This window comes from Thamnophis elegans, chromosome 1 (genome assembly GCF_009769535.1).
Source record: "Thamnophis elegans isolate rThaEle1 chromosome 1, rThaEle1.pri, whole genome shotgun sequence".
In the NCBI taxonomy this organism is placed as follows: Eukaryota; Metazoa; Chordata; class Lepidosauria; order Squamata; family Colubridae; genus Thamnophis; species Thamnophis elegans.
In genome coordinates this window covers 142,592,881-142,616,066 of record NC_045541.1, presented here as the reverse complement: position 1 = coordinate 142,616,066, position 23,186 = coordinate 142,592,881, and the positions used below count along the sequence as shown (strand labels likewise).

Below are 23,186 nucleotides of genomic sequence, written 5' to 3'. Positions count from 1 at the left end.
TTAATTCTTGCAATAGTTAGTCTCATAATAATGCTGTGGAGACAGGCTGAAAGATAATAACTGGCTCAAGTTCACTTGGGATTAAACCTGGATTCTTCAGTCCCAATATGGACATACCATTGTAGAACACTGGCTCAAATGTAGTTGGTTGCCATCCAGATTGGATTCCCCCCTCCCTCATCACAAGAAAGAGAGATTTGTAGAGGCCTGTCAAACATCTCCCAGCCCTGGTGATAAGTTGATCATTTTAAACTGGCTCTCAATTTCTAGATGGAACATTACGAAATAACACCCATGTAATAGGTAGAATGTAGGCACCAACGTATATGTATGATTGGAAAATAATGGGATATTTTTCAGTGTAATCACTGCATAGTAATCCTGTCAGGAAGGGAATTTGGGCAGATATAATAATATAAGGAAACCTGCATCTGTTTTCAAAATTCCCTCTCATCTGGCTGTTCAAATAAATGTCTTTTTCACATCCTCCTAAAAATTAAATCTGTTCCTTTATCATTACTTTGCAGCTTTTTAAAAACAACCCTTAAGACTGAAAATATTCCAACTTTTTGCAAAGAGGCATATAATGTGGTTTATTACATTTGCTATCCACATTCCTAGGATGTGCTTTCTGACTTTTCTTGGCAGACAATGACATTGGTGATTCAGGATAATTTGTGAACATACAAAAATTCCTTTTATGGAATCAGTTCTTTGGTCATCTAGTTCTTTATCTTCTACTGACTGACAGTAACTCAGCAGAATTTCAAACTATTTTTTTTTCATTCTACCTGCATCGGAAGCTGTATTGTAGCATTATGACTTTTTCCTGAAATGGTGGTGGGTCCCATCCATGACTTGATATAGAATGTTGATTTATTTCAGCTTTGAGATCTTAATCATGGGTTGGCTTTGTAGCTTTTCCTTACCAGTAACTTTTGATTAGGAAAAGCTATAGTTGTACAACTGCCAGTTTCCAAAATGAAACTCTGCCCAACTAGAAAAGTGGTCAGAAAACTAGTAAACTAGTTAATATTGAGAATACTGACTCATCTTGAACGATCTTCTGGGAAATGTAAGAAATACTTATTATATCTGCTTTTTGAACTGCTGTCTTGTTATGGATGATACAAGGGACAATGAAGAGAGAGGAAAGGAAAAGGGAAGGAAAAATCATTCTAGTTAACTCTGTATCCCACTTTCCCTCCTGCTTTTTGGAAGTCTGGACATGGGAGGATTCTTTGAAAATGGAGCAAAATAATTGAATCACTGGCTCATACTGTATAAGTCATTACCTTGTTGTGTGTTGTCTTGTACTTGTGTATATATGTTAATATTATTAGAGGTGTTAGCCAAATATTATGCAGGTAGCAACACTAATGATAAGAAGACTTTTTCTCCATGTGTTATTTACTGATTTTTTTTTCCCATGCATATTTTTCTGGATAGACATATTCCCCCCTCCCACTTCTAGCTTTACTAAAACATTTTTGCTTCCATGCTAAGTGCAGTCAGGAAATTATCTGCATAATCTTTTTTTCAGGTCTGGAAAAAGGGTTGTCAACAGCTGGTTAAGGCACAGACAAATGTTTGTATCTAAAAACTGGCTTTCTTGTGACAAGCATGGACTGTTTTGGCAAGCTAAAAAGGCTTTCTGTTAATGAAATTAGTTACTGCAGGAGAAACATTAATTCCAAGTTAAGGAAGCAAGTCTGGGATTCTTGCCAATGAAGAAAAGTAAGAATGGAAAGTTTGAACATTTGCCACAGTAGAGATGACAGATAGTTGGTATCATCTTCCAAAGAGGCATTGTTTCTTTTTTACGAAATGATAATCTCACTAATGATTATGAAGAGACAGAAGAAACAACAGTGAAGGTAGTGATCAAAGGACTTGCGCCTTTCCAAAATTACGTTAAACATAAACTGTCCTTACAGGATAACTACTATCACAAGAGCATTATGGCATGCCGAGTGGGATAATCCCTTTCTCTTGTTTTGTTTAACTGAAAACAAAATATGTTTCCTAAGGAAAGCTTCATGTTTGTTTTCTAAAAACCTGTGTATATGCCATTACTGCCTGCCAGGTCCCTTCAAGCTGGAGAATGAAATTAGAAATAAGATGTGCCTCAGGTTGTGAGCCAGAGACACAAGCAGGTTGGAATTTTCTGCAAGTAAAAGCAAGTTTTTCTCTTTCAGTCAGTGGATAGAAGGAGCCAGACACCTGCAGAGAGGATGAAATTAATTTTGTTCACATTTAAACACAAACCAGTATTTTTTTTCAACTAATACACAAACAGAATTCAACATGCCCTCAGAGTTCACACAAAACACTGTTAACAGGTATGCTCAGAGGCAAACCGTCAATAACTTCTTAATACAAAATAACTAAATAATTTTTTAAACAGTAGCCAAAACTGTGCTTTTTGGAGTTGAACCGTATACATAACTACATTTTCTAGGTATTTTGCACCACGTAGATTCAGGTACGGCTAGTTCATTCTAAAGAGAACATTTTCACAGTTTGTTAGTGCTAAAATTAGCAGAAGGAGCCACAAAACACACCTGTTGACTCTGACAAATCAAAGTGACCTTTCTACTTTTTTAAAGAGCAGAATGGGGAAAGAAAAAGAACTATCATCCCAGCCTCATACTTTGAGTCCAATATTTTGTACATGCAGACATTATAATATATAGAAACACAATAAACACACTTAACCTTGTGTCTGCACTTCTTGCTCCAGCTGCTAAGTTTTAACCTTGATCACATGCCTTATTGTGTAAACTAGTGATAGTCAACCTGGTCCCTACCGCCCACTAGTGGGCGTTCCAGCTTTCATGGTGGGCGGTAGGGGTTTGCTGTAACTCTGCTTTATAAATTTTATAAAGTAAAGTTACTTCCCTACTTTATAAATCACCATTACTGTGGAACCAGTGGGCGGTTAGAAAATTTTACTACTAACAGAGAGACAAAAGTGGGCGGTAGGTATAAAAAGGTTGACTTCCCCTGGTGTAAACGCATCTCATTAGTGAGGATAAGATTCAATATTATTTCAGTATCCTACTAAATAAGTTAGTTCAAATACAGACAAGATGATGCACTCTGCCAGCCTAGCTAAAGAGGGATCCTAGAATGGAGAATATTGCTAAATTGGACTCCCTCAATACTTAGTGTGCATATTTCTTGTTAACTGTTATTTGTAAATAAATTAGATAATTTTAATATTATAACTATGTGGCTTAATTTAAAACTAGATTTCAGTGATGTATGTCTTGAATTGTAAATACCTTAGGACATCTCTGTAAGATGATACAAAGTCATATGAATAAATATCACCATAAGCACTATGTTCTTCAGTGTTAAGGGGGAAATCCTCCTTTTGGTAGTTAATTTCCCCCTTTAGTGTCTCTTGTCTTTCTGCTCTAGGCCTGTAATAGATGGTGGCTGTATGGATCTTAAAGTTGATCCTTAAGAGGCTATTGGGGAATCCAAGCTGCACAGCTAGCTTCTTGTAATTCCCTGCAGCAGGTGCAAATAACATGCATCTGGCATCTAAAAACGGTTTTGTGGCTTATCTGATTGGCAAAGGCAGCTGTGGAAAGAAGAAGCCAGGAGAATATAGGAAGCAGAAACACAGCTGCTTTGTGTTAAGAAAACAGATTAAATGGGCCGACTTTTCATCCCTTTCAGTCCAACTTGGAGTTCACTTCACCTTTCTGCAAAGGAAGAAATGAAATCCTTCATAATTCATTAATAAAACTTCATAATTTTGTTGATTTATTTTTGCAGTCTGAAGGGGAAAATGTTTAAATTGAGCACGGAGATTGAAACAGAATTGAGGCAGCGCTTCCAAAACCCCATGAGGGAGTGTCAGCTGTGGAAACCATCAGCTCAGCGACTCCTGGACACCACACTCCAGGTTTCTGATCCTGCATTGACAGATGCATTCCTGCGTCAGATTGAGGTGATGACTTTATAACATTTGGAATCTTAAAATCAATGTGTTCAGAAACCAACACATAAAAAAACACAGTAATGTTGTAAAAATTTCAGACCATTCTGTATTACTATCGGAAAGAATTTTAACCTGTACAACAACCATCACAATATTAAGAGAACTTGTAAATTGTGAACATTCATGTGCATCATTTTTCCTCATCCTGGTCAAATAGTGATCCGTAAGTAAATATCAGTAAATATTTCAATATCGAGCTAAATTAACCTTCATCATAATAATCTTTGGCAGGTTTAACAATTTAGCATTGTACATTGGAATAAACAGTTGAAGAAAAAGATAAAGGCATAGTAGTAATGCAAGGTTCTAGAAATCAAAACAACCCCTATTGGTAAACTTTGTCTCTGTTATATTGTTTATTTATTAGTTTTACTACAGACTGAATGATGGCGTGTTGGAAATATGAGTGTATGTCAGTGTCAATATAAATATATGGATAGAAATACAGTATATGTAGACATACAAACAGACACATAGAGAGAGAGTCCGTGTGTGTGTGTGTGTGTGTGTGTGTGTGTGTGTGTGTGTATACTCTGCAAAAACATCATAGTGTATCTATAGCCTGGATCAGAACATATTATAATAGTGCATAGTGAGAAAAGTTCAACATGCATTCACCCTAAATCCCTCTTTGCTGCTAAATGCTTAAAAAGTTAACCCTCGCCTGTTAACAGTTGGAGCAAGTCAATTCCTCTACTTTATTCTCCTGCCCACTTTGAAATTTCTTTTTTATGTCTTCCTAAATTGAAATGTCAATGTCTTGGAATCTCCTGGAACTCTGCAGATCCCAACAAGCTCACCAGGAAACCAGGATTTCCTTAGAATATGGTTGGAAAACAGTTGTAGGAGATTATTTGAAGCCTTACATAGCTAAGACCATTCTCTCAAATATCAAACTCTGAATTCTGAGTCCAAGGCTGTGGTCTCTGGTTCAACTGAAAAAAGACAAGGCTTTTCTAATAGCAGAACTATAGTTGTAAAATGCTCTATCCAGTTACATTTTCCTTCTCCCATTTTTCAGGAGCTATAGGAACTTTCCCCATTGCCATCTGTATAAATTTGTGCTGCTTTATATGCTGGTATCTTTCTTTAACTTACGTTGAGATGGATTGCCATTTAATTGGTACTAGCCCGGGGTGAAATCAATTTACCTTCGCTACCAGTTCGTAAATGTGAGCATGAGCATGCATGCGCTTTGCTTGCATGTGCCACCTCTGCGCATGTGCAGAGCATCAAAAACAGGATGTGATGACAGCCAGACAGGTAGGCAGAGCCTCTGCTGCCACCGCTACCGGTTCGCCTGAACTGGATAGAACCAGCTGAATTGCACCACTGGTGCCAGCCCTTAGTGACCCCATAGACTTTACTTTTCTATTTTTTACTTTTTTCTACTTTTATTTTTTTTAATAATTTTTTATTCATCTCCAAAATTAAAATACAGAATAAAAAGAAAAGCAAAAAACAATAATAAAAATGTGTGTAGAACAAATAACAAATATACCATTAACATAAAATAATCCATCCTGATTGAAAGCTGGAACATACCGTATATCTCAAATATCTGATACATTTCCCTCCCCCCTTGCATAACAGATCTGCAACTATTTCCCCATCTATAGTTTCTTACTAAAAATACTATGTTACATAAAAAGATGTCGCTGATCTGTTGTCCATCTACCAACTCGACCCACTATCTCTTCACTTAAAAGAGAAACTTAATAGATAACCCCAGAAACAAAAGTTTTCTTCAAATCTCTTTATTAACAGTCTGTTATTGTACTTAACATCCTGAAAGTCCACAAAAGACTTGCAATCTCTTATAAACTTGTCTAATTCATTGTCTCTAATCAATGTGATTAATATAGACATTACTTTCTAAACATATTTTTTTCCACAATGATCTGTTCTTAACCTCTTCTTCAGATCTTCAAATGAGACACCCTCTGTCATTGTAACGGAGAGTGTAAACGATGCAACTTTTGTAACTTTCCTGGGCATGAGAGGCTTTTCCAGAGAAATAGTCTTTGCATAATACATTCAAAGGGGAATAATATTGAGTCTGGTCATTTGTGTTCAAGTGAAAATTCTGGGTTGATCCAGTTAGCCATTTATTTGTTTCCTTGAATGTCCGTAGTATCCTCCCAAAGCAATGTTGAAAAGCATCAACGATCTTTCTGACTTACTTCTTCATAGTCCAAATTTCAGTTTCCATCTAGTGTCACAGGGGATATCATTGCTTATTCATATTAAATTCTAATATTTGTAGGTAAAGATAAATCATGCTGATACATTTATATGTTGTTATGAATTACATACTGATAAACTTATTTAATAGTATTTCTGAGTTGTAGTTGGTTTTTTAAAAAATATTATTCAAATTATTCCTGTTTGGGGAAAATATTTTCAAAATAGAAAAATAAAAATGATTGACAGAAATGCATAGCAATCCATTATTCTCTTTTGTAGATTTTTCTGGTTGAAAGCTCCCATCTTAAGGAACAACTCTTGAAAGTCCAGATGAAAAAAGATTTCCTGGGCAATATTTTTGAACAGGAGAGAGCAAAGTTACTCTTGGAGGAAGTTAGTGATGCTACAAAGGAATTAGAAAACCTGCACAAAGGGCTACTCCAGAGGAAAAGCAAGTTACAGGTAAGCTGCTTCTAAGAAGTCAGCTTCTTAGAAGAAAGTATAATTCTTAGAAAGTATAATTTGTAGAAAGTATAATTCATAGAAAATATAATTGTGATTTAATATTGGAGTGAGAAACTACAATGATTAATACATCATTCAGTTTTTACTTCAGTCAGATTGTTATTTTCATTCTGATATACTCACAGGTCTGTGTTCTGAGTTGGCAGAAAGCATTCATGCTCTCAGGACTGGCATGAAATCAGCTTTTTTTTCCTCTGGCTAGGCTTTGGTATCACAGCACAAAGACTTTGATGCATCCTTCCAGCTTCTGCAAACGCAGCTGTCTGCTCTCAGAGTCAAGCTAAATGCAGAAAAAGAACTGCTGCCAGATCTTGTGGGTAAAGAGGCCCGGTTGCAAAGGCTAGAGGTAAGTGGCATCAAAAACCATCCAAAAGGATTCCTTTCCAAAATGTGTTATCAATAGTCACAGCAACCTATGAATGTGATGTGTTTCACACTAACAAAAGCCCCCCAAGCTGTCGGTTTTTTTGGAGCAATAGACTTAATGCAGTAAAACTTGTAGCTCCTTAATGTCTTTTCTTGGCTCTCACGACAGCCATTCAGTTTCAAGAACACGTGTAAAATTCTTGAAATTGTATGGCTGCCGTGTGAGGCAGGAAAAGGTGTGTTTCCTGTAAGGAGGCATCATCTGGTACAGAAAGCATGTCCATTTCTCTGCCACAGCACTTTTTCTATTTTGGAACAAAATAGGTGTACATCCCTAAATTCCCAGTGATAAAGCTTACTTGGATATTCTTGAAGCAATCAGCCATTCTTTTAATCTACCTTATAAGTATGCGTTTGTTGTGAAGTTTAAGGAAGAGAGAAACTGTGTAATTGGCAATCGTGGCATGAAAAACATTAAAGGAATAAACATCTCCTCCAAAATAAGTTTCATTTGCTAGTCTTCACCTGTGTTGCCAACTATCTGGACATTACAGTTCATGTTTTTGATCCTCTCTTGACAGGTGAAAATATGGAATCTTAAAATAAGTGTGTTTAATCAAACCAAAAAGCACAAAACACACAAACCAAGTCAGGAAAAGCATGATATAGTTAAGATAGAACACCCCCACCATTGCAAATTTATTCCAGTGGGTTATGCTGCAAAGTATATGCTTTGAGTCTAGGTGGTAGTTTATTCATTTTTCTGCTGCTCCAGTGAGGGATATAGGTTAGCAGGATTAGGACTAACTTTTACTTGTAAGATTATCTTCTGAATCTATTCTTTTGAAATACAACCGTTTGCCTTTTCAAACAGGTTCTTCTGTTCTTTTAAGATGTTTTCAAGTATGCAATGATTCCTTGAACAGCATCCTGCATGGCAACTTATTCAAAATGCAATTTTATTCTACAGAGCATTCAAGGACACCTGGATGAATGTGCAATCCAAATGGAAGAAATAGAGAAACTTATTCAGTCAGACCCAGCACAGATGCATAAAACAAAACAGTGTTCTTCTGACTATCAAATACTTAAGAGATCATTGGAGGTAACTCATTTTGGTGAAGGATTCTCAAAAGATGGCAGCACTCAGCTAATCTTTTCTGGGCTCAGAAGCTAAGCAGAGTCAGGCCTTGTTAGTACTTAAATGGGAGCCATTCAGGGAAATCCCAAAGAAGAGAATGACAAATCACTTACTGTTGTTAAGATGTCTACATAAATGGGTCCAAGAAGCCACCAAGAACTGAACTCAACTTGAAAGGAGGGGGTTTTTTTCCCCTATTTTTTTTCCTAAACTCAATGATTTTGCCCTTGTACATGTCTATGGAGATTCTCAGTCACTCTTTCAAAAGGCAACTGGACTTTCTTTGTCTTTCCTTGAAGATGTGTCGTTTCTCATCCAGTGCAGCAATTGTTGCACTGGTGCAGCAACTGCTTCTCATGCTTCTTAGATGAGAGCCAAGCAGAAAAATGTGTTCCATCAGCCCATACAACCTGCATCTTTTCTTGTGGCTCATAACATACCCTTATGACAGGGTTTCTACTCCTCTTGGGATTCCAAACAAGCAGAAGAAAATGGGGGGTAACACCCCAATTTTCATGATAATAATGACAGTTCTGTTATTTGGTAAAACACAAGTAAGTAAAATGGTCCATTTCTACAGGCCCAACTATCATTATGTAGATGTTACCGTTATGGAGATGTTTCCTCCTGCTCTTCTTTTAATGATTTGTCAGACATTCTCCAAATAGAGATGAATAATAATGGGGCAAAGTATAGGACCTCATTATTCAGGAGACCAGGTTGTTCGGATAAATAATTGGGGGGAATAATATTGATTTTATTGATTTTAGTTATTAAATTTTATGCTACCCATATCACAATAAAGTGAATCTGGGCAGCTGGATTTATACTAATTCTTATAATAGCAATAGCACAGACTTGTATATTGCTCCACAGTCTTTACAGCCCTCTCTAAGCAGTTAGTGATGAATCTTGTATTGGCATTTCCCATTATAATTCAGAAGGTAATGCAGTATTTGGAAGAAATGGGAGCCTATGTAGTAAATTTATGTGTGTTACATCTTACATAACATTTGCTGTGTGAAATAACTGCTCTAGATAATGATAGAGCAAACCTGGATAAAATTACATAAGTAATTTTAATTAAAATTAATTACATAAGTAATTTTATCAACATCATCAGTCCACTTCCAAGAAGCTATTTAGTGATGGAAGTTTAGTGATTTAAGTTGTTGCTATGTGATCTAAGAGTTTCACTTGCAAATGATGAGCAAATCAAGCTGCTTTTACAAGGCAAGCTGCCTTTTGATAAAAGTGTAAAGGAATCTACATGCGCTTATAAAGCAAAGATGACATGTGGAGTTATTTGGTTCTGAGTAATTAAAACGAATGTAGAAGCACAATAAAAATTAAGTATTAATATATCATTAGAAATGCAGTATTTCCTTAGCTGCATTTCCTTTACATTATTATGTATATTAGAAAGAGATGCATAAGGCATTTTTGTCTGTGGAGCCCCACTCTGTGGCCAAATTCAGATCTGCAGCTCTAGATTTTTTTGCTAGTGAAGGTAAAATTATGGTAAATATTCATTCACTTTAACAGACTACTTCAGGTTTTTTTAATTTAGTGAGATTCTTTTTCTTAATAAGAACAATTTATAAAATGAAGATAGAGTATGAATCTGGAACTCATAAAATGTGCAGTACTGTCTTATGCATGCCTTCTTTGGGAATGGAAGTTGTATTAGGTTCAATAGAATGTGCTCAGAAGGAAACGTTGTAACCTTCAATTAGAGATTGCCTTCACTTATTGCCAGCAAATGAAACTAGCACTCTTGCTAAAGTGAAAAATTACATATCAGAGCTTGACTTATGACAGTAATTCCAGCTGTGATCATTAGCAAATCACCCACAGTTGTTAAATGTGATATCACATGGCTACGATTTGCAACTTCCTGCTGGCTTCCTCATTCCCATTGCTGATCAGAAGCCAGCTGTGAGAGTAATAAGTAATAACCAGGTGATTGAAATTTAGCCCAATGACCAGGTGACCCAGGGACACTGCAACCATTGTAAATGCACACTGATTACTAAGGCTCCAAATAATACTCACATGACTGCAGGGATGCTGCAATGGCTACAGCTTCAACCACCAAACATACTACAAGTCTTTTTTCAGTGCTATCACAACTATCACTGAATGAGTGGTCAGCAAGAAAGGGCTATCTGTCTTTTGCTTTTGATGACTTAGAGCATCCTTTAGAGTTGTTGAGATAATTAAAAAACAGTCCTCATTAATATCAACACAACTGTGGTTGAATGATTCTAGAAGATGCTGTAAGGCACTTGTAAGATCTTGCCTTCATCTTGGTATGCTCATTTTGGGGATGATAATGTGTATTTTGGAACATAATTGTTTGATCCAAAGAAAGAAATCTAATGAGTTCCCTTATTAATAATGACGGGGTCTTCCTGTGGTTCCTTGCAGATCATGATTGCACAAAGTAAGCAACATATTCAGAAACACTGGGCTTTTAATGACAAATTATCAGATCTCCAACAGTGGCTTACCGTGACCAAACAGAAACTGGAATATTACTGCGATGCTACAACTCACAATGCAATGTTGGACTTGGAGGTAAAGAACCTTTCTTTTCTTGTGAGGTTATTAGCAAGCTTTCTAATGGGTAGAGATATGAGGATTCAGCTGAGGTTTACATTTCAACTACAGTCTAGGAATCAGCAAAATATTTGCAAGGTGCCATGTTAATGTTTTTCGAAAGTAACTATTTATTTTGAATTACACTGTTTTTAAATGCCATATGAACACTGAAAACAAAAGAAATTTATATATGTCTGCATCAGTGGTGGGTTCCTACCAGTTCGGATGGTTTCTGTGAACCGGTAGTGATTTGGCGGGCTTGATCGCTGGAACTGGCAGCGACCCAGACCTGCCATGCCCCCTCCCTCTCTTTGGAAGGTGCCAGAGGTGCCGCCATCTTGTTTTTTGCTTCTGCACATGCGCAGAACAATTCTTATTGCATTGTGCATGTGCGCTCATCAAGTGCATGTGTGGCGTGGCCACAAGCAAACCGGCAGTAGTGACTGCCGGAACCCATCCCTGGTCTTCATTATGGAACTTGAATTAATACTGTACGTAGTTCATACAACAGTGTAAAAATAGCATCTCCAGATTTAGAGACAATACGCTTCTAAATATCATTGCTCAGAAGCCATGTTATTATTTGAAGCACATTACTTTCCATTTCTTGCTGGTTGACATAACATCTGATATCACCAAGGGAAACAAATTATTAAACTATTTATCTATGAAGATTACAATGTTCTGTCACAATTGTATATTCTAGCAGTCTGCCAAGCTACAAACAGATTACTCTTACTAGAAGTTTGAAGTGATTGTTTCCAAGATTTTTGGAACTTAGGCCAAAAGCCACCTGTGGTCTTAAAATTGTCCATTCCCTATTGCTGGTTTAAAGGGGACTTTGGTCTGATTCAGAATGGTACTTCTGCTGTTCTTAGACATTGAGTTTTTAGGTATTCATTTATAATAATGTTATCAGGATATAGGATTCCATTAATATTTTGCAGCTTTTCATAATAAATGATAAAGATCCTGTTCTGGATATGCACTTTGTCTTACATTTATATTAATGAAACAAATCTTATAAATGTTAACAAAATTTTAATTGAATCAGAGCCAAATATGCAAATAGAATAAAGATCCTAAACATTAATTCTCCTGTATCATGTACAGAGTCCTTGGTGCTCTCTGAGCTTGGTGGTTTTCTTGCAGGCATATCATTACCAAGTTAGGTAACATCATCAGTGCACTGATGGTTGCCTAGTTTGGTAATGAAACCTCTGCATCTGAAAACTACCAGGGAGCACCAAGGACCCCACAGTTCATCTATGAACTGCAAATCTTCTCTTCTATCAGTACATTGATGTATTTGTATCTTGTGCCCTCTAGAGATTGCAAACTGAGTTTCCAGGTAGAGAGATCCAGTTACATCTCATTGAAGCCCATGGGCATTTGGTTATAAAAGACACTTCTCCAGAGGGAGCTTTGAATATCCAGGCTGAAATGAAACAGTTGAAAGACTCATTCAAGTTTCTTGAAAACCTAATGTCAAGGTAAAAGGTTCTTGTAGTTTCTTGTCAGGACTTTTTTTGAGGCTAGACCTGTAGCTGGCTGGTGAAAACAGAAAACAAAAGGATGGGGAATATGCAATGACTGTATTGCCATTTTCTTCTTGCTTAATATTTAAAAGGGGTGTGCAGCTGTTTTCCAGATTGTAGGCTGTACTAAATACAGACTGCAGTTTAGAACAGTTTATTTAGTACATTTCTATCCTCCTGCACTCCCACTGGACCATGATCAGGGTACAAACATTAAAACATCAGAATTAATAAAATCCAGGAACAGAAAACGCATCCATCAAAAATAAAAAAAAAATTCAAAACATCCAAACAGTATAAATGAAGAGGCACCAAGCCCTAAATATTCCCAAAGAGCTTTGTTTTTTTGCAACTGCTTAGGGAAGATAGCTAAAGTCCAGACTAATCTAATAAGATGAGGGAGCACATTCCAGGTGGGTGGCATTGCTACCAGTAAACAGACCCTTTGTGCTTCATTCTCCCCCGCCTCCCAAAATGGGGAACCATCAGTTGCTTTTCCCAGCCTGTAGCATTTAGGGTTCCCAAGGCTGAAGATGAAAGGAATGTCCACTCACGGATAGCTGAATCAACCAAAGTTTATTGAGCATCCAGAATTAACATGAGAATCAACACCAAAATTATTAATCATGAAACATCATTCTTATAGTGTTTTCAGCTTCTTTGAGCTTTACGTATTATATCATTATTGGCTAACAAGTCTCCAAGGCACAATAATTGGTTAGTCCTTACATCATTGGTGTTTGTGAGAACGTTCACGTTGTAATAGCTAAGTAAATCAAGTGTTATCAAATGAGTGAATAAAATGTTGCAGGTTATACTCTGTATCATCCCGTGTCCTCGAACATCCCTGGGAACACTGCAAGCAAAGAATAGCTGACAGGCAAATATTTTCTGCAGATTGCTGCAGTTTCTACTTACACGTGTAACCTCAGTTCTAAGGACCATCCAGATGATTCACTGTAAAAACCCTACATTTCCTCGCTTTTTGTTTTTAATGACAAAAAAATAGATTTTTCAAGAGCATGCATTTGAATCACATTCAAAGTAGGTGCAGGAGACTTGCGAAACATGGCAAAAAATGAAGGAACACATTGCATACAGCAACAGCAAAGTATAAGTAATACGATTATGTTCACACCATAGAAAAACAATTATTTTAACCAAGAAATATCAGGTAACCATTTAGTTAACCAAGCATAAGGAGAAAATTCATCATGTACATTATTTTTTATAGAAGCTTGTAAATTAGCTAATTCATCTTCAATAGTTCTATTAAGTGAATGAAAATGCACAGCGCAAGCACGTTGACCAACTAAGCTGCAAAATCCACCTTGACGAGCTAGCAAATAGTTTATAGCAAAGCGTTGTTGAATTAAATCTTGATTAAGTTCTTCAATTTCATTTTGCAAATCTCTAATAATTGCAGCAGTAGCATTAATCGATTTCTCCAATTGGCATGTGAAACCTAAAATAGAATGTCTATTTTCTTGAGCTAATATTCCTGGGTATGATCCCAAAGAAATAGTTCCAGTTATTGCTCCAACTAATGCACGTCCAAAAGTAGGCAATGAAGAAAATTGAGTATCAATAATAACTTCATCAGAACATTTTGATCCCAAGGCTGCACGTCTTTTTCTAGTTGGTAAACTTCCATAAACACCCACTTGGACAGGTAACAACAAATATCCAATGGCAGCACATTGATAGTTCTGAGGGTGTACGTTAGTTGCATATTTGTCAAAGAAAAACCACATTGCAGGATCTTTTAATTGCTATCCAGCACAGATTGATCCACCTGTTCCAGTATTAGAAGAGACAGTTTGAAAAATAGGAAAATGTTCAGGTTACATTTCAGGTATGGTGTTATGACCTTGTGATGTTTTAATAGTACCCCATAACCAATATTTCTGAGTACAATAGCTATAATTCCCTACTTTATCTAAAATACGTTTAGCTTTTGGGTAATCAGACCATTGATTAAGTCAATTATGACGAGCATAACAACAAAAACATAAGCCTCTAGTAAATTGGTTAATGTGAATATACTTCCATCTAACTAAATTTAATTCATTTGGAGGAGTAGAAAATAGCCAAGAAGAAGAAATATGTTGAAGTTGCAAAACAATGAAAACAGAAGAATTAATTAGATTAGGAATAAAAGCAACTTTTATTGCTTTTATAAAAGAGGCATAGGAGGTTCATAATATAAAGTTATATTACGACCATAAATCAAAAACATATATTGAGCGTGACGAATCCAAAGATTAGGACTAAGCGGAAGAGCAAGAGTTGTTTCCGAGTTAGTAGAAACCGGAAAGAAAAAGAAAAAGAGAAAACAACACATGAGAAAAAAGAATTTTTTCAATTGATGTTGATCTTCAAGGTGATTCCAAGGCAATATTGGAGGACGTTGCATCCTTGGATGTTTCATTTGTTTTTCCATGATAAGGATGAACACACCGGCCTGGAATCCACACAGCTTGCTTTGTTTGCAAATCTTCAACTGCAGTGTAACCACGTCCAATTTATAACCACAACCAACTTATAACCTGGGGACGTCTGAAAATGAAACTTGACTCGAATGTCTGAAAAGGAATCTAGAAAAATTAAGTAATTCGATGCATAAAGAGCAATAGAGATCAAATTTTGAATTTTTCTCAAATTGAATGGACCAGATTCAGATTTTACTAATTTAGTTAATGTAGCTTTGAATGTACGATGAGCTCGCTCAATTATAGCTTGCCCTTGAGAATTGTAAGGAATTCCATGTATCAATTGAATGTTCCATTGTTGACAAAAAGAATTAAAGTCCTTGCTAGTATACGCAGGCCCATTATCAGTTTTTAATTGAATTGGCCGTCCCATTACGGAAAAAGCAGAAAGACAATGAGACATTGCATCAAAAGTGCGCTCATGTCTAGCAGCAGTGACCCATAAAAAATGAGAATATGTATCAATGGATGCATGTAAATAAGTGTATGGTTTAAAGGTGGCAAATTGTGTGACATCCATTTGCCAAATTTGATTAGCCTTTGTTCCTCGAGGATTTACTCCCATAGGAAAAGGAACAGCAAATTGTTGACAAGAAGTACATCCTCGAACAATGTCACGAGCCTGAGACATAGGAACAGAAAATTGTTTAGCCAAAGATTTAGCATTTTGATGAAAATATGAATGACTAGCAACAGGATCTGAAAAAAGAGTTGTAACTTCTTTGAGAGTCTCATCAACTCGTCTATTTCCTTCCGTGAAAGGATTTTGAAAAGGAGAATGGCTCCTAATGTGCTCAACATATAAAGGAAAGACACGTGCTTCCAAAACATGTTTTAAAGATAAAAATAAAGACAAAAGATTAATGTCAAGAGAAACAGCACAATAAGCATAAGGAAGAGATTGCATTGCAAGAAAAACATATTTGGTATCAACAATCAAGTTAATAGGTTGATCAAAAAATAATCTCAGAGCCAAAATAACAGCTGCCAACTCAGAATGTTGGGCAGATGTCTGAACAGAAGTGAATTTAGAAAACCATTGTTGACCATCCGTCCAAACCACAACTCCACGAGTGGGTGATCCATCTGTGAAAATTGTTAATGCTTCAGGAAGAGGAGAACGAGTAAAAATAGAAGAAAATGAAAGATTCAATGTATTTGTAATAACTATTCTAGGATCTTTAGGTAAAGAATATTGAATATCACCAAGGTAATGTGAAAATGCAATTTGATATGAATCAGAAATGGTCATCAAATGTTCCTGTTCAAGTTTAGTACGAGTGAAAGCTATTCCATCCAGGTCATGACCTATTAATTGCAAAGATCTTCGTCGTGCTTTCATAATCAATTCTTCTAAAGCCTGTTGATAAGGAAAAATGTTTCTAGGAGGAGAAGCAGACAAATTCAACCATTCATGAATATGAATCACTTTTTCATCCAAAATAGAATAAAGACATCCAGTAGGTAAAGGTGAGGTAGGAAGAATTGCTAACCATAATTTCTTAGCTATAGAAACAATTCTATCAATGTATCCCAATTTAACTTTATTTAGAATGTCTTGGAGACATTTCTTTTGCAAAACAGTAAGTGAAACCAAATCTCCAGGTTTTTTGGAACCTTTTAATAGAGAGAAAAGAGGTAACATTTCTCCTGTAGAAATTTTAAAATATGGACAAGCCCAATTGATTGTACCTAAAAGTTTTTGCCACTGAACCAAAGTGTATGAAGATTGCACCTTAAGTTCAGGTAAGATAGGAATGGAAGAAGATTGTAAAACTTTAAAACCTAAGTATGAATATGGTTCAGAACGTTGTATTTTTTCAGCAGCTATAAAAAGCCCTCTGCTTGCTACAATGGTAGTCAATGTTTGTAGCACTTGTTCTTCATCAAGATCTTCACCTGCAATTTAAATATCATCCATATAATGGTAAACAAGATAAGAAGGAAATTAATCACGAAAAGGTTGTAAAGCTTGATCCACAAAATATTGACAAATTGTAGGAGAATTGAGCATACCTTGTGGTAAGACACACCAATGAAATCTTTGTGTAGGTTGACTATTATTTAAAACAGGCACTGTGACTGCAAAGGAATAGTGAAAAAACAATCCTTCAAATCCACAACTAATCATTTATAAAACTGTGGGATTAAATTAGGATTAGGAAGGCCACATTGTAAAGGCCCCATTGGTTGAATACATTCATTTATTTTTCTAAGATCAGATAAAAATCTCCATTTTCCACTTTTCTTTTTAATAACAAAGACAGGAGTGTTCCATGGACTAGTAGAAGGTTCAATATGGCCAGCAGCCAATTGCTCCTGTACCAAGGAATGCAAAGCAATCAATTTTTCAGAAGATAGAGGCCATTGCTCAATCCAAACAGGTGTAGAACAAAGCTATTTAAGAGGAAGCGCCATCATCCAAAATCAAATGAGCATTAAGAAGAGAAAGAAGGTCCCTACCCCAAATATTAGTATGAATATCTAAAATGTAAGGATGTAAGGATACAGACTTACATCCAGCAGAGGTTGTGATAACTATGGAATGAATGCTTTGCCAAGCATTTGTAGACCCACCAATGCCCCACAAGGAATTAACATCACGTTTAGGCCATTGGACGGCCACTGTAAAAGGGAGATGAGAGTAATGTCGGCTCCTGTATCCAACAAACCTTGAAATGGTTGCTCATTAAGATACAAAGTAAGAAGTGGCCTATGAGAATTAATAGACTGCAGGAGTCCTATAGAAGTAAGAGTTGAACCAAATCCAGAATCACCACGATTTCCAGTACCTGGGTTAGGTACCTTATAGGGAAGCAAAAGAAGTTGTGCTACAGAAGATCCTTTAGGAAGAAATTGTGGAATGTTAACCCAAATTTGCATAAGAATCACTCCAGTGTAATCAGAATCAATAACTCCTGGAACCACAAAACATCCCAATTTATGAGCAGAAGAACGTGGTAAGATTATGCCAACCAAACCAGAAGAAAGAGGACCAGAGTATTGAGAAGCAACCAATTTCACTTCTAAAGGAAATTTAAAATCCAAATCAGCTTGAGTAATTAAATCGATCCCAGCACTACCTGCTGTGACCGAGGAGGCCCCAGAGAGGGAGGAGGAACAAGAGAGGGGGGAGGGAGACTCACAACGGGAAAGGCACTCTTTGTTTTCTGGGTGGGTGCCACACCCACCTGGCCGTTTCCTGAACCCAAACGAAATCTACACTGATTTGCCCAATGAAAACCCTTCTTGCAAATAGGACACTTCTTCACAGGACGCTCACCACCAGTTGGCGTTGAACGACAATCTTTCTGAAAATGACCTAATTTTCCACATTTAAAACAGTTTCCTGGAGGCTTTCTCCCTTTTTGAATCGCTGCAGCCAACAAATTCATTTTGTATGATTGAGAACCTACATCCTGACAAACACGTAACATGTCTGCTAATGTATATTGATTTGTAGCTTTTAAAGGCTGCAAAGCACGTTTACAGTCCACATTAGCATTTTCAATAGCCAACTGACGAAGCAACTCTGCAGCTGCTTCCTGGTTATCCAACTGTTGATGCAAAGCTTTTGAAAGTCTCTCCACAAAATCAGCATAAGGTTCATTCACTCCCTGGCGTATGTTAGAAAAGCTAACTTTAGGTTCTCCAGCTTGAGGAACCTTGAGAAAAGCCCTGAATGCACATTCAGAAACTACCGCCAAAGTTGCAGGAGGAAGTAAAACCTGATTAGGAATATCTGCAAACTGACCTGATCCAAACAACTGTTCTGCTGTGTAGACTCCACCACTACGTATAGCAGCTGCCTGAGAATGACGCAAATACTCACTTTCCCAAACAACATACTGCATAGAAGTCAAAATCATTCTAAACAATTGTTTCCAATCCTGCGGAATCATGGTATAGCCATTCTTAATTCCTTCCAAAAGACCTCTAATACAATTTCCAGTAATACCATAATCAGAAATAGCCTTTTTTAACTCCCTTAAAATCTGAAATGGCAAACCTTCCAATTCAGCAATCGGCTGACCTGGTTGTGGCCCTGGTTGATATTGAACCGGACACACACACAACAATTCAGCTAACTCTTCTCCCGAAATATTAACATCCGATTTACAATTTTCTACCATTTTCTGAAAAGCAGACCTTGGAAGAATATTAGCAGAAGGATGAGGAATAGGAGGAAGAGAAAGAGGAGGGAGAATAGGAGGAGGAGGTGGAGGAGGCTTTATCACAATGTCAGAAGAAGCAGAAGAAGGTGTTATTTCAGACTTAGATTTAAGATCAAAAGACGAAATTTCTTTTTCAGACAATGGAGGAAAAATCACAATAGTAGAATGTTGAGAGGGAGGGGATGATAAGAAAGAAACAGAATCTTCTTTCTGACCAAACATTTCTACAGCATGCCGACACAAATGCCAAGCATGCAAAACATCTATATCTTTCCTAGGCTCAGAATGCAAAACCTTGCCAACTTTTTCCCAATCTGACAACTTCAGAGAGCCTTGTACAGGATAGAAAGGACAACTTAAAGCAATTTCACGGACCAGCCAAAAAAGAGTCTTTTGTGACACACATAACTCAGACTTCTTAAGATACCCCAACTCATTAACATGCTTCCTTTGCTCTTGAGAAAGCGAAGATCCCATACTTACAGAAACCTTGATAGGTTGAGAAGCCCTTATACTGACGACGCGTCTGTCCTTCTCTGGACGAAGTATGGGTCCATATTCGGGCGCCAAAATGTAGCATTTAGGGTTCCCAAGGCTGAAGATGAAAGGAATGTCCACTCACGGATAGCTGAATCAACCAAAGTTTATTGAGCATCCAGAATTAACATGAGAATCAACAGAAAAATTATTAATCATGAAACATCATTCTTATAGTGTTTTCAGCTTCTTTGAGCTTTATGTATTATATCATTATTGGCTAACAAGTCTCCAAGGCACAATAATTGGTTAGTCCTTACATCATTGGTGTTTGTGAGAACGTTCACGTTGTAATAGCTAAGTAAATCAAGTGTTATCAAATAAGTGAATAAAATGTTGCAGGTTATACTTTGTATCATCCCATGTCCTCGAACATCCCTGGGAACACTGCAAGCAAAGAATAGCTGACAGGCAAATATTTTCTGCAGATTGCTGCAGTTTCTACTTACACGTGTAACCTCAGTTCTAAGGACCATCCAGATGATTCACTGTAAAAACCCTACACCAGCCAGTTTTAGTGGGGGCAATGCCATCCTGAAAATAACTTGTTCCAAGCCATAAACAACTGTATAAGTTAGAACACCAGCATGTTAAATTGCACCTGGACATCTATAGGGAGTTAGGGCAAGCCCATGCCTGGGTATAATATGCTTTGTCCAATGAATATCAGATAATGCACAGGCCACTGCAGTTGTGACTAAGTGAAAATTCCAAATGGCAATTAAATAAGGGTGTAAAGAGCTATTGCATTTGTCTTAACTGGGAATGAGGATAGGAGTCACTGCAGTCAGATTTTCCCTTTGGTATGGTCATAACCAGCATACCAGGTGAAGCTAAGGAAAGCACCCACTGCTGATCTAATATTACTGAGAAGGTTACCCAAAGTCATGGGCCTGCTCCTTCAGTACTTTCCCATCAAGAGTGGAGCCATCTGAGCACCCTGATGAACAAACTCTGTCTTGCTAGGATTCGGTATTAAGCTTGTTCTGTCCCATCCAGAACTTCAAAATCTTCAGACCACAAGGTAGACATGAATGTCACTGGTAAATTCAACCAAGTGAACTCTTGTAGATACTGAACAATAGTGTGGAGAGATCCCTGTGGCTCCCTACAAGGGAAGAGCCACCCAGTCAATTTCTCCTCTTTCATTGCCATTGACTAGAAATGCCCACTGAGAAAGGAGCAGAACCACTGTAAAAAAAAGTGTCCCCCAACCCTTGATGGTGCTCCAGAAGGATACCATGATTGATGGTACAGAAAGCTGTAGAATGATCTGACAGGCTAAGGGAGGTGCCTTATCCCCATTCAGATCCCACTAGACTAGGGGGTCGTCTCTTAGCATGATTAAGATCCATTCCGTGCCCTGATATAAGTAATAACCAGCATCTGGAAGCAGGCCAGAAATAGTGCAACTCACAGAGCAGAGTGTTATATGAACATACCAAAGCATGCCCATCATTGCCTGCACTGCTGCTTTCTGAATCAGCTGAAACTTCAGGTGATTTTTGAGGGCAGCCCTATGTGGAATGTATTGTAGTAATCAGGCCATGAGTGACTTAGCAATAGCAATAGCAATAGCAGTTAGACTTATATATCGCTTCATAGGGCTTTCAGCCCTCTCTAAGCAGTTTACAGAGTCAGCATATTGCCCCCAACAACAATCCGGGTCCTCATTTTACCCACCTCGGAAGGATGGAAGGCTGAGTCAACCCTGAGCCTGTGAGATTTGAACAGCCGAACTGCAGAACTGCAGTCAGCTGAAGTAGCCTGCAGTGCTGCATTTAACCACTGCGCCACGGCAGATACATCTAAATATATTGTGCTATGACTTGCGTTGTGAAATCTATTTTTGATTTATGTGCTCGTGTAGTTCAAAAACAATCTGATCATAACCTTTTGTTAATAGTTTATTTCTTTGTGGGCTTAGCCTAAATCAGATGTGTCCAATCCACAGCCCATGGGTCGCATGAGTTTCTGGACAGCTTGTACTGAAGCCCCACAAGATAATAAAGCATACTAAAAATAGTTTGTTATTTATATATATTAACTAAATTATATATTTCATATATGGCCTAAAACAATTCCTCTTCACTCAATGTGGCCCAGGCAAGCCAAAAGGTTGGACACTTATGACTTAAACAATCCCTTCTTTTATAACTTAATGTTATATGAGATCACTCTGAATTGTTCAGTAAACCATAGTTAAAAATCCTGGTTTAGTGATGTATGTGAATTAAAACACAGAGTAAGCATATTTATAAATGTTGTCTGTACTACACTAAGAATCCTCCCCTCTTTGGTTTCTATACTGCTAATTTTATTTTATTTTAATCCAAATAGGACAGCAGTTGATGTGAATAAGAAGATAACCTGTTTAGACAACACGCGCATGGAAAAAGTGGATGTTTCTGAGCACTTACGAGTAAGGAAACCATATAAGCTAAATGAAATACTGGTAGTCCTCCACTTACAAAAGTTTGTTTAGTGACTGTTGAAAGTTACAACAGCTCTGAAAAAAGTGACTTGTGGCTGTTTTTCACACTTACGACCACTGCAGCATCCCCATGATCACCTAATCAAAATTCAGATGCTTGGCAACTGACTCATATTTATGACGGTTGCAGTATCCCAGGGTCATGTGATCACCTTTTGCCTCCTTCTGATAAGCAAACTCAATAGGGAAACCAGTTTCACTTAACAACTGTTTTACTAACTTAACAACTGCAGTGATTCACTTAACAATTGTGACAAGAAAAGTCATAAAATGGGGCAAAATTCATTTTACAAATGTCTTGCTTAGCAACAGAAATTTTGGGCTCAATTGTGGTCGTAAGCTGAGAACTACGTGTACTTTTACTGTATAAAGGTTTAATTGGAATGACCTTCCCATATTGGTAATGAGAACTATTTATGACATTAGTGTATCCTAGTTGGATTGGTTAATGTCTTGTTTGAATAGAACAATTTCTTTCCTTTGTCCACATTTCGACAACACATTCTATAGTAAAAAGCATGTGGCTTTTTATGTTTGTGCTACTAACACAATTATTTCTAACCATCACAGAAAAGTTACAAAACTGCAGCAGTTTTTTAACTGGTAGTATTTCCAAAGGTCAGATGAAATACATTTTGCCAAGATCCCAAGTAAAACAGGATTGGATGAATCCTGTGCCTTCTTTGTCAAGATATTCTGGGAAGGTCATCCTTTGGGACTTTACTTATCAAAAATATAAGCTGTTTTATCAATACTGGCTCCAAAACTGGTGCTTTCTTTTCAGATAGCCTCTTCTCATTGGACACATTAATATTTCTTTGTTTTCAATCTTTGTTTCTATTCAGGATTAGAAGAGACTAAAATTACCATATTTTTCAGAGTATAAGACGCACCGGAGTATAAAATGTACCAAGGTTTTGAAGAGGCAAACAAACCTCTGCAAACCTCCCCAAAACCATCCATTTTTCGCAAAAAAGGGCCCATTTCCCCCACCAAAAAGGCAAGAATAGCTTTTAGGGGGCTTGCAGAGTGCTCCTGGAGGGGGGCAAAAAACAAGCAAAAAAACCGCCCCGTTTTTGCAAAAACGGCCCCAATTTTTGTCAAAAAAAGGG

At 37.2% G+C, this 23,186-nt stretch overlaps 1 protein-coding gene across 2 annotated transcripts in view; it reads left to right on the top strand.

Moving 5' to 3' along the window:
• The window catches only part of SYNE3 (spectrin repeat containing nuclear envelope family member 3), an 84,836-nt gene that overhangs the window by 40,042 nt on the left and 21,608 nt on the right, over positions 1-23,186 (top strand). For both annotated transcript variants that reach the window (XM_032233800.1, XM_032233790.1), the window contains 7 exons: positions 3,790-3,964; positions 6,482-6,664; positions 6,930-7,073; positions 8,064-8,198; positions 10,665-10,814; positions 12,168-12,331; positions 21,921-22,002. In XM_032233800.1, the coding sequence (XP_032089691.1) occupies positions 3,790-3,964; positions 6,482-6,664; positions 6,930-7,073; positions 8,064-8,198; positions 10,665-10,814; positions 12,168-12,331; positions 21,921-22,002 (1,033 nt within the window). The remainder of the gene's footprint in view (positions 1-3,789; positions 3,965-6,481; positions 6,665-6,929; positions 7,074-8,063; positions 8,199-10,664; positions 10,815-12,167; positions 12,332-21,920; positions 22,003-23,186) is intronic.